Consider the following 12482-nt stretch of genomic DNA (forward strand, 5'->3'; position numbering starts at 1 on the left):
ACTATTGGCTGGTTGCTGTTAATTTTAAAAAAATATTATTGTTGCGTCAAGCTTTTTCAAAAATCCAGGGGATTGCTCGGGTTTTTCAACCACGCACAGCACAAGGAGGGTACCTACTACAGGCATTGTTAAGAGAGTTACTCTCAGTAAGTGATGGAGAAGATAAATAGTAATGAATCTCGAAAAAAATCTCTGGTCTAATTTTAAGATTAACACGTCATCTAATAAGATGTCAATTATCCATACAACAAAAATCTTAACCTTAATAACAAATCCATGATTTAAAATTATTGTGTGCGTATACGTGTGCACGTGTATTAGGAATTGGCTTAATTATCCTTGAAAGATATTTCATAAGATATAAAATGTCTTGTCATATTCTATAGACAAAATGAATCCCTATTCCTCCACCTGATCTTTGACGTTCCAAATAAACTCCATTTTTGAATATAGACTTTAGTTAATCCAATCAAACTGTCTTGAAAATCTTCCGTGGAGGGTTATGTATACAAATAGATAAAGATCTGCAAGATAGACCAAACAAGATAGGTTCTTTCTTGCATGTTCTTTATCTTCCCCGCATCAAATCAATGGGTTTCCTGAGTCATCAACACCATGTTGTCTGCAGAGACGGTTGAGTAGCTTTCAATTGGTTTCTGAAAATGGCATGTCTGATATATAATGCTTCTACTCAAGAGTAATTTCAAAGATGACTCCTTGAAGATTCCTAACAACACACCGAGTTCCAGGCACTTCTTTCATCTGCATCCGAAGCTTAGAAGCTTCAACAATAATCATTGAATCCATGCTGCAGGGAGATAAATCATGATTAAGTGAGAACAATGCTTATACTTCTGACCAAATCATATCATCATCTCCATCAAATCAAAAGCTACACAGACTAACTTAGCTATGGTACTCCAAAAATCAGATAAAGCAAAGCTTATGGCAAATAATTTCTTGGATATGCGATATAAGCCCAGCAGAAAATTGAGATTTTTGCTACGTACAAGGCAGGAGAAGCTGCAATTCATAACTGAGATCAAAAGGAATATAAAAGTATCACTAAAGCCTCTAAAATCATAAAAGAATTGCCACACTCAAGCAAAGAAATTCATGGAACTTGTTTTCACAAAGTTATTTTTGAGTCTCCAATAGAAAATTAAATAATACCAAAATGTCAAAGGGTGAACTTTTTTTAAGAAAAAGGGAGACTAATGTCCCTCCCAAGTCTGAGTTGGATATAAGAAAGGTTTTGAAGCTCATAGAATTGATTTCAAAATCTGATTTTGAAAATGACTTCTTTATCTTTTCTGGTTAGATAAATTTGTAGCACCAGGTCTAATGTTAATGATGGAACCCGAAAAATAACACTGAAATTATAGAGATAATGGAGGTTATGCCTCTTTTACATACACTAATATGCAGAAAATAAACCCCAAGAAATCTCAACTCCTCCTCAAACCAAATACCTAGGCTCAAGAGTTCCCTAGAGATCTCTCAATTTTCCCACTGAACCAAAATTGAATACATGCATAATAAAAACATCACCCTAAACTTCTATATATACTAATTCTAAGATACTAATGGGTTTGGATTATTTATTATAGGCCCATCAATTAACCATTTAAATATTTTCTTTTTTAAAAAATAAAAATAAAAATAAAAATAAAAAATCTTACAAACAACACAAATTTGTATGGATTTACAAAACTAGTTTCAACTCTCAACATAAATCAGTTCCGAACCTGTTTTATAGTTTTCTAAACACCCCATTAATATCTATTCCTAAGAGCCATCTGATACTATTCATTTTAGACACGTCAAATGTAGAAGGCAAAACTGAATCTACTCAATCTCTGAGATCAATCAAAAAAAAGATAGCAAAGAATAGTCACTAAACAAAGAAAATAAGCACAATGGAATAATAACAAGTTGGGTTACATACATCTTAGCTCGTGATACATAGGCTAGTATGAATTTGCATTTTCTGCCCTCTCTAACCCGCAGGAGCTGTTTAACACTATCAAAAAGCATAGGGATGCTTGACTGCTGAAAGCGTACGAATTGTCAAGGTTTCTTACATCATTTTTTCAGTGAAAATGAAATATTATAACACAAAATCTTGATGACATACACAAATTTTAATTTCAAGTATCATAGAAATTATGCATTGTCTGTCATTTGATCCTCTAATTCATTTCAGAAAAGAACTGGAATTAGTCCTGTTAGGCTATGACAATATAGTTTTCACATCCAACACAAGCAAATCATGAATATTTGAGCAAGAAGAAATCACACTAGAAAAACATTTTTAATTATGATGAAAGTGAAGAAGAATGTAAAAGAAGTCAAATAGCTCCATCAAAGGCTTTGAAATTGATAGTCTGGTGAATGAAACAGCTTGAAACAGATGCAGGGCTAGTAATGAATATAACATCAAGCCATTTTGATGTTACAGTTCTGAAGACGAAATTTCATCTTCTGGAACACCTACTAATCTTAAGTCCTCATAAGAAAGATAACAGATTTAGAAAAGAGATAACCTTCTAATGATCTAATCCCATCATGAGCATAAGAAACAAACCTGATTTTAAAAAAGAAACCACAAACATGATTCGCTCATTGGTTTGGGTGAGAAATGTGAATAACTAGCTTAATAGATATCTATAGATTTACCTATATCTTATGCTGTCAAATTTTTCTGGCATTTATGCATAGTTCTTAAGCATGACAACAATGGGATTAAATATATAATGGATATATATATCAGCTCCGAGAATGAAATCGAATCCTCCAGGATGCTTTTGTAAAATTTCATTGATCTGACCAGTGTTCCCCCATTCTAGTTTCTCTGCTACTAATCCTGCATATACATTAAATGTAAAATTCAGTGGATCAAAACATGTATCTTCCATTCTTCCTTTAGAAGGTTTTTAACTCACTGTAAGAAGTAGGATTAATATTTTCTGGACATGAATGCAGCTCTATATTTTTCTTTAAGATCTGAGAAGAGATAATATAATTAGCTGATATAGCAGATATTCAAGAATATGTTGCCATGTGTCATAGAAAAAGATTTTCATAACCATACCTTGATCACTTCTTCATTATGATCTGTCAACACAACTTTATGGCAGAATCTGCTGCAAAGAATTCCAGTAATACCTGTGATTTGAAGCAGGAAGCACTCATAGCATAAAGGTCCAAAGTTATACAAAATAAGCATAGGTATCAATATATGTGTGTCTGTAACTGTAAGCAAAACAACCTTAAAATCACAACTAACATTTAATTAAACTCCAATTGAAAATGTGTAAGGTCATGACTCAAATTACCACTAATTAGATAAAAGACATAAAAAGTTAAGCTGTTTATCACACATAAAACTAAAAGATGACATTTTCACATGAACACAATCAGAACACAGAACAAAGCCCATAACAGATGACCAGAGCACAAATCAGAGCACACAAACTGGATGAAGCACCAAACTACAAACCAGCAAACCTCTGAACTGTAAGCAGAAGCTGATTGAAGGAGAGAAGACGACGAAGACTCGAAGCAGACCATCAGGGATCGAAGACTCAAAGCCTCTCAGCCTTCAGCCACAACTGGAAGCACCCACAGATTGAAGCTCAAGTAAGTCAAGACAGAACCAACAGATTGTAGGAGAGGGGTCCCATGAATGACAGAAGAGGTCGTAGGGCTTTGGTGTCTTTAGATTTCAGATGAGCCAGGGTTTTATTTTCAGAAATGGGCAACTCGGCCAGCAAAGTGGGATTGTCCAATCCCACCCCTTTCATGATAAAATTTGTCAATCCCAGCGATCTCGCCAAAATGGGTTGGTGGCCATCACCAGCATGCAAAAAACGTAGTATCTTGTGATCCCACAACTCAACATGCTATTTCAACTACCTTGACAGGTATCCAGCAATATTTTGGCAGACAATAAACTAACTATAAAGATAAGTAATTCATTTCCTAAAACAAGGTAATCATGGGTAATGAGTGATTACGCAAGAGAATCATCCCCTTCAATTTCACAAAACCAGGAACAAGTTAAAGATGCATTGTTCCACATACAAACATATAAAGAATCTAATAAAAGAAAAAATATTTTCTTCTAAAGATGAATACATACCAACACCAGAACCTAATTCAATGACAGTGCAACCCTGAAGCATCTCAACATTTTTTGAAAGATAATCATTCAGCAACATGGCTCCGGGCCATACCAGCTGCCCTGTCAAATCAAAATCAGCTGATTCAAAAGATAATTAGTATGCTGACCCAAACTAATAGAAGATACAGAAAGCCAAAAAAGGCACCAACAAAAATAACACAGACAAGTGTATGTAATCCACTTTATACAAAAGCTTCTAAATTCCCAACTATACGTTGTTATATCATGTTTGATGTTTGACTCCAATTTAGAACCACAAAGAAGTTAGAATTGGGCTTATCACATGTTCAAACTTATCCTAAGACCACACAGTCATACATCAAATTCAAAGCAAATTAAATCCATCCCTATATTGCAACATTGAGTCCTATTACACTCTCTTCCTCCCCAATCAAGCACTCACAGCAAGTACAAGTACAACCCATAATCAAGCACGTGACTTATTTGAAAAAATAAAATAAAAAATATAACACTTACTGGAAGCAGAATGCAGACAGAAAAGTTGAATATCTTGAGACCCAAACGTGAAATTCGTCAGCTGGTAACTTCAAATTCCAAAAAAGCTCCATTGTTACAACTGTAACGGCAAAGAACAATGTAGAGAGAGAAAGCGGAGTTACTTGTCATCGATGAAGAACGATCGATCTAAGCAAACGATTTCTTCTTCTTCTTCTTCTTCGTGGGGTTGGGGTTGCATTTCTAGTTTTCCTCTTTCTTCCATATTCAACTTTTGGGGTGATGTATACGACGGCGATCCGGTTTCTTCTACCTACGGCTGCAGTGTCCCCATTCGAAAATAAGTTTTTGCAAGGTATACCATAAAAGAGGGGAGACTATTTTATCGATGTTTATACGACATCGTTTTCTTCCATAATATTAATATTTCTACTAATATTTGACTTGTAAAAAATTATGTTATAATACTCTGGGTATGGGATAGGTTATACTTAGTACCTAGTTCTACTATAGGATAGGTTATATTTACTAACTAGTTTACTTACTATTTGTTACTACTAAATCTTAATCGATGATTTTCGCCAACCTAATGGTTATAATTTATTACAAATTAATAATTAATTAATAAATCGTTAGATTGACGGAAATTAAAGGTTAAAATTTTGTAGTAACAGGTAGTAAAAAAAATAGATAGTAAGTATAACCTCTCCCTAATACTATAAGGTTATATTGACAAATTTACAAACTATACTATGTTTTACCAGTAAAACTTTATACAAGAATGTCTTATCGGAAGACATATTATAAGATTTTGTAAATAAAAAATTTATAAACATAACATTCCCCTAATACTATAAATCTCAATAAATCAGTAATGTTTTTGCAAAATAAATATATATTACTAAAATTGTTTGCGTTCATTATTGTAAGAAATTTAAAAGGTAATATTTTAAAATAATTAATAAGATTGATGTTAATAATTAATAATTATTGGTTCAAGTGGTAAGAAATATATTCTTCTTAATCAGAAATTTTGAATTCGAGTGTAACACTCTCCCTTGTATGCATCCAAGAAGAGAGTTGTTTGCGAATCGTTATTAGAGTTGCGAAATTTTGTGAAGAAGCTTTTTCTTTAAAAATCTTTGAGGAAATGTAGTGGAAAGCTGAATCTAAGGAAAATTTTGATAGAAAGAACTTAAAATGTGTTGCTGATGAAAACGGTGAAAATTTAAGAAAAACCGTATTCCTTTAAATATTTATATAAAATCGAGCTTTCAAAATCTGTTTGCACAGTTGTTATAATCTGGAAGTAGACGCTTGGGGCTTCGCGTGCATATAAAATAATAGAGAATCAGAGGTCGTTTACTATACTAAATATAACTTTTAAAGTGCTCGCATGGCTGTCAAAAATTCAGCACTTAATTAAATGTAATAAATTGTTTTCGCAAAATGTTTTTTTTTTTAAATTTTCCCTAAAACACTTGCTGCTCAAAAAGTCTTCAACATGCAGTAAAATCATAGTTCCAACAATCATCCAGGCATACCAAAATATCCAAAATAGTACAGTCATCCATTAAATAAACAGCAACAGCAAAAGTCCAAGCAGCAAATAACAGCAAATAGCTATGTCTTCATATGCTCTTCCGTCCTCCTGCCATTTTGTAAAAATAGCAGCCCCAAAGGGGTGAGAATAATCCAGTAGTGTGGCAATAAAACCAATAATGCAACAGTATTAAACTAGGCACAAAATTATAAAACAGTCGCATCAACATTAACTTCATTTCTTGATAAACATCATCATATATCATAGTGTGTATATAACGTCATCTTTACGCTCATAGCACCATCGTGCGCGTACAAACACAGTGGAAATTCAATGCACGGCACCCTCATTTGGTGAATTCCACTGTGACTTATGCGGACGGATGCCAAGTGCCCCATACCCTGGTACCGAGGGATGCCTATATGATGCGTGCTCAGTCACATGTCCTTATATATATATATATATATATATATATATATATATATATATATATATTCTAGGATGTCATGAGTTCTAAGTCTACATGCCATGCTATGCAGTCACACCAAACAGAAAATGTATCAGGATGTAAAAATGCATGCATATATCATTATCATCATTTCATATCCTTACCGTTGCCACATCATAACCATAAAATAACATGGAACATATGTGAGCAACACTTCACAATTTCATACACTAGTTAATAATCACATTAGGTAATACCACCTAACACATACCTCGTACGTCGAAATTTAATTTACCAATAAGCAGTGAAACAGTCCAACGTCTCAAGGATTTTTCGCACATAAATTAGAGGCATAACAAATCAGCATACGTTTCACTTTAATTTAATAATTTGGCAACAAAACCTCAAGCTTACATGTCCTTATATCACTCGGCCATATAGGTTCTTTTTCTAAAATTATTTTTGACTCTCATTTAACCTTCTTTAACGCTAAACAGTGAGGAGAACAGTGAGTATTTTCACTCAAAACAGTGAGCAAATCAGTGGACATTTTCACTTAAAACAGTGAATAGAACCAACATGCAATAACAATTTTATTTTAGTGAAACAGTGAGCGTTTTTCAACAAAACAGTGAGCATTTTACAGCAACGTTTTTCTGTGAAACAGTGAGCATTTTTTAGCAAAACAGTGAGGAAAAACCAACATGCAGTGACGGTTCTTTATCAACATCCAAGGCAAAAATTCCAAAATTCACAAAATCCTTATGTACATAGCGCTACCAAGAGAGTATACAAGCTACCTTTATTCCTTTTCTTCATAAAGGTTCATGATTCCTTTATTACTACCAAACAGTCCCATGTTTATACTAAGGTTAGTTCCAAGTTAACTTCTTTATGTTTGCTAACCATGGCTCAAAGAATCAACATGGCAGGATTTAAAAGAGTCAAACAATAGATAAGAAACTACTCTCCTAGACATGCATTTAGGTTGGAACGGAAAAAGGAAGAGAGGATTTTTGGTGCCTACCTCACGCAACACACAAGGAGTTCGAATCAAAACAAGGAGTACCACCTTAGCCTCCTAAGCTCTACGAACGTCAAGCTCACCTCTTCATGATGAAGACCGTGCGCACAAGAAGGGAAAGGAAAATTGCTTAAGTTAGTATCCACATGCAAGGGAATATCTTCATCAACCAACCGTGGAAAAGGAAAATAAGGAGGGAACCACATCTTACCTCCTTAGACACTTATACGCAGCTGTACCAAGAGAGGAGAAAATGTTGAGCTATCCTAGCTTCTAGCTCATGGAGCTCTCGGTCACAACTTAGGAGAGTAGGAAGAAAAGGTTGCTCAAAATAATAAGTTGGTTGAAAGAGTCCCGTAGGGGAAGGCCTCGGTTTTATATTTTTTTTGTAAGAAGAAAAGATGATGGCTACACTTCCTCTCTTGATGACACAAGGTCACGGTTTTGTTAGGATGAAGGGATTTTGACTCTGGTTCTATGTCTCTTATGATGTTACGGTTTAAGGAGGAAGGGGTGATGGTGTTTAAATTTTTTTGAAGAACTTTGTGGTGATTACTACTTCACGGTCCAAGAGAAAAATATGAGAGAAGAGTTGCAACTTCCTAACTTTCTTTCACCTCCATTCAGCGCTTAAAATAGAGGGATAAGATGAATAAAACACTTGAAACTTTTGCTCCTCTTTACACGCATCAAAGGAAAAGTTGTGTGCAGAATTTTGCCCAATGGAGTAACATGCAGGCTGCTCTTTTTGGTGGTCATTGGTTGCATGGTTTAAAGAGGAAAAGGTTGGAAGGTGTAGCAAGTTATCAGCCCTCCTTTTGGTCTACTTCAGCGCATGGGAAGGGAAATGTAAGTAGTGATGCTGACTACTTTTTGGCAGGAAAACAACAAATGCTCAGCCTTGTTGCCAAGCCCTAAGCGCATGTGATGCTGAATGGGAAAGAGTAATGTTGACATGTGGGGATCACTAACCAATGAAGCTTTGCCTTGGTGGATTTCTTAAGATAACTAGAGGGTAGGATGGAGAAATTTGGGCTGAACCATAACCCTTTCAAAGTCACTTGGGCCAGCGGCCTACACAAGTGATTAGGGTCCAAAATTATTTAATTCCTAATGTTTTATGTGTCCAAAGATCAGCCCAAGAGTTAGTAAGCTTCCATGCCTTTAAATATTTTAAGTTTCTTCTAAATGTTACTACTAAATTTATGGTTCCACGTGCTTAACATAATTTATCATTTATTATGACAATTCAAGCACTTTCTCTAGCACATTATGGATTCCCCACTACTAATCATATAATTCAAAAACCAACCATATGTTCCATGTAATTCGAATTGTCACAGTGCCTTCTTATGCCCTATAGTATATTATGTATTTTCCCTAATTACGTGGGATGTTACACTCTCCCCACCAAATTGGAATTTTGTCCGCAAAATTAGATTTACTTACTAATTAAATAGTTCAGGGTAGCGTTTCCGAATTTCATCTTCGCGTTCCCACGTGGCTTCAGCTGCTGACTTGTTGTTCCACAATACTTTCACCAGCGGTATCTCTTTTGAACGGAGTTGTTTAACAGATCTCTCCAGAATCTGAAACGGCTGAACTTGGTACGTTAGATTTTCCCTTAGTTCCACTTCTTCAAGCTGTAACACATGAGACGGATCGGAGAGATATCTCCTCAGCTGCGACACATGAAATACATCGTGAATTCCTGACAGGTTAGGCGGTAACGCCAATCGATACGCTGATTCTCCAATCCGGTCCAAAATAAGATATGGTCCTAAATACCGCGGACTTAGTTTCTTCACTCCCATTCTTCTGCCGAGTCCTGAGGTGGGCGTGATTCTCAAAATTACATGGTCTCCCACTTTAAAAGATAAAGGCTTATGACGCTTGTCGTAATAATTTTTCTGCTTGGCCTGCGCCCGCTGCATATTTTCTCTTATCTTCTTTACCTGTTCAGAGGTTTCTTGAATTACATCAGGCCCCAAAATACTTCGCTCTCCAACTTCAGTCTAACATAGAGGGGATCTACATTTTCTTCCGTACAGAGCTTCATACGGTGCCATTTGAATACTGGAATGATAACTGTTGTTATAAGCGAATTCTACCAGAGGAAGATAGTTGTCCCAACTGCCTCCTTGCTCCAAGATACATGCCCGTAACATGTCCTCTAAAACCTGAATAGTGCGTTCTGTCTGACCATCGGTCTGCGGGTGATAGGCAGTGCTCAACCTCAAGTGGGTCCCGAGGGCTCGCTGAAAGGAGACCGCCTCTTCTTGTTTTACCGACAGACTTGTTTTACGCGAGGCTTATTTGTCCGAGGGTAATTTTGACTTTACTGAAGGTGCTGCGGATGACCGTAAGTGGCAGTGCTGGTCGGTTAGGGACATAGACCGAATCTGTGATAAGCCGCGCAGCGAGCACGTTCTCATATGGCGATTATTTGTGTACAAGACATATTTTACTGATTAGAAAGTTAGGTTCCCTTTTTCGGAGTTTGAAATGGGCGTGCTGGCCCATTTGAGAGTTGCACCTTCGCAGTTACATCCTAACGCTTGGGCGTTTGTTCGAGTCTTTGAGAAGATATGCCGGTACTTTAACTGGCTTTGTTCCCTGAGGCTGTTCTTCTACTGCTTTCAGTTGTCTCTGTCGATAAAGATGAGTTGGGTCTCGTTAAAAGCGGGAACCAAGTTGGGAGCAATATTTTTGCCTTATCCTGATTCGTATAAGAATTGGCGACAGACTTTCTTCTTGGTGGAGCCTGCGCTTGAGGAGGGAGAGGTTCCTTTCTTCGTAAACTGGGAGAGTGGGGAAAGTCAGATCGAACTATACTGGTCCAAGGCGCATTATGAGGTTCCCGCCAACCAGTACTCATTTGGGTATGATAGTCTGTCTCTGGAGGAGAGGTGGGCGGTTGAATGGCTTCAGGGGTTTAAACAGCCTTCGAAGCGATGGCCTTCAAAGAAAGTTTTACGTTATGGAGGTTCGGCGATGGCTTGTAAGGGCGTTCCTATGAGTATTTGCCTTCTTTCTTTTACTGACCTTTGCTTTTGTGGTTTTTAGTTGAGAGCTTGTCGATGGAGGCATTAAGAGCTGCTCGTGAGGCGGCTGCTAAGATCCGGGTTGCCGGTGGCGGAGTTCCTTTGACTGTGCCGGCTCCTGCCCTGCAGCGCACGGAAGTTGACAAGGGTAAAAAGAAAGCTCTTCCTTCAAAGAAGAAGAAGATTCGGTCTGCGGTTGACATTCCTGCCAAAGAGCTTGCAAGAAGGGCGGCTGGGCCCATAATCAAAGAGGTGACAACTCAGATAGGAGGTCCCTTAACATGCGTGCCTACACCAGGGTCTGTCTCTTCGGGGCGTGCGTGTTCTGGATAAAAAAGATCTGCAGAAGAAAATACAGTTCCTCCGAGGGGGCAGAAGGTGGCGAGGACAGAGACGCCTGATTCTGGGAGGTCGACGGACGATGATTGCTATGAAACGGGTGGCTTCCATGATGACTCGGGTGCTGGTGACCAGTACTCCAAATGAGGGAGGGCTTAGCGAACTGGCAGGTGCCGAAGAAACTTCTCCTGCTGTGATCCCGGTGGGGAGGGTTTTGCAGTTAATAGAGAGGGATCTCACCTCAAGCATTCCCAAGCCCACGCTGAAAGTGACGGTACCAGAACGGGTCAACCGCCAAGAGATTATAGACTGTGCGCAAGTAATCATTGGTAGGATATTAGTTATCCAATAGGTTGCCCTTGCTGCTGATCGTCGTTGTTCTGACCAGGGGGATCACTTGACAGAATTGGGGCACAAGGTGGAAAACTTGACCGCCGATGTGGGGCGCCTTAGGAAAGAAGTCAACGATTTGAAGGCTGCCAACAAATCTTTGAGCGCCAAGAACGAGCTGTTGAAGAAAGATGGCAAAAAGGTGAAGTGCCTGACTCGGGAGAAAGACCGCTTGTCAAAGTCCTTTGACGACCTCCAACTGGCAAAGAAAGAGTTGTCGGCCGAGTTGGCCACAGTATATGGTAATCTTCACGCCTCTCAGGAGGATTGTAAAAAAATCCAATGGGCGGGTGCAGGAATTGGAGGGACATTTGGCTACGTTGTTGTACGAATCTTTTAACCACGTAATTCAACAATATTTGGTGCATTATCCCGATCTGGACATTACTGGCTTTGGCCCTGAAGACGAGGTGGAAGGAAACCCAATCCTTCACCGGGTCTCAGATAGTGAAGTGGTATTAATTGAGGAGGGTCCTGAAACTGATGAAGAGGATGGTGAGATACCTGGGGATCCTTCTGTTGGTGACGCCACTGAGAAGGGGCCTCCTGCCAACGGTGAGTCCGGGGGGGATTTGTCGATGAGTTTTGCTGACGTTACTCTGCCTGACTAGGAGGTGGGTGGTGGTAGTGGGGACACTGCCGTTGTCGGCATGATTGAACAAGTCTCTGCAGCTAAGAGGTGGCTACTGATGCGGTTAAGAATGCCTTCCCATCAGAAGAAATCGCTGTCGGCGCAACTGAAAAGGCCTCTGTAGCTGAGGAGGCAACATAACTTATTTATTTTATTGATTTCCTTTAAATCCATAGTTTGTATGCTAGTCGTGGACTGGCTTGTATTTCTTCTAGTATCAATGAAGTTTATTTCTAGCTTGTTGTCCTTCGTACTTATTATAAAATGGCACCTTCTTGTCCTGGGCTAATAATTGTGTTTATAAAGTGTGATGTTGACTAAGTGCTACGCATGGCGGGGGTGAGAACCATCCCTTGCTTGGACGTTGACTGAGGGTGAAAACCATCTTAGTGCAACGCATGGCGAGGGTGAAAACTGTCTC

At 38.2% G+C, this 12482-nt stretch overlaps 2 protein-coding genes across 2 annotated transcripts; both read right to left on the minus strand.

The window, feature by feature from the left end:
• Positions 1–224: 224 nt before the first annotated feature.
• LOC133313268 (uncharacterized) lies at positions 225–4967 on the minus strand. The gene is made up of 8 exons (XM_061514616.1): positions 4807–4967; positions 4664–4731; positions 4145–4264; positions 3095–3168; positions 2946–3006; positions 2765–2866; positions 1949–2060; positions 225–808 (listed from the first exon to the last, which is right to left on the minus strand). Exons 1-8 carry the CDS (start codon positions 4905–4907, stop codon positions 688–690), a joined length of 759 nt encoding a protein of 252 aa, XP_061370600.1. The 5' UTR covers positions 4908–4967; the 3' UTR covers positions 225–687.
• A 4138-nt stretch (positions 4968–9105) lies between these two features.
• Positions 9106–9471, minus strand: LOC133313265 (uncharacterized). The gene has a single exon (XM_061514614.1). It carries the CDS (start codon positions 9469–9471, stop codon positions 9106–9108), a length of 366 nt encoding a protein of 121 aa, XP_061370598.1.
• Positions 9472–12482: the final 3011 nt, after the last annotated feature.

The sequence above is a fragment of the Gastrolobium bilobum genome, unplaced genomic scaffold (genome assembly GCF_033153095.1).
Source record: "Gastrolobium bilobum isolate Gb01-03AN ecotype WA unplaced genomic scaffold, APGP_CSIRO_Gbil_v1 utg5544, whole genome shotgun sequence".
Classification (NCBI taxonomy): domain Eukaryota; kingdom Viridiplantae; phylum Streptophyta; class Magnoliopsida; order Fabales; family Fabaceae; genus Gastrolobium; species Gastrolobium bilobum.

Coding starts and splice junctions, on each gene's coding strand:
- LOC133313268 (XM_061514616.1), bottom strand. CDS start 4,907: ATGGAAGAAAGAGGAAAACTAGAAATGCAACCCCAACCCCACGAAGAA. Junction 4,265..4,663: donor CTGTCTGCATTCTGCTTCCA/GTAAGTGTTATA, acceptor CTTTTGAATCAG/CTGATTTTGATTTGACAGGG. Junction 3,169..4,144: donor TGAATTAGGTTCTGGTGTTG/GTATGTATTCAT, acceptor TTCAAATCACAG/GTATTACTGGAATTCTTTGC.
- LOC133313265 (XM_061514614.1), bottom strand. CDS start 9,471: ATGGGAGTGAAGAAACTAAGTCCGCGGTATTTAGGACCATATCTTATT.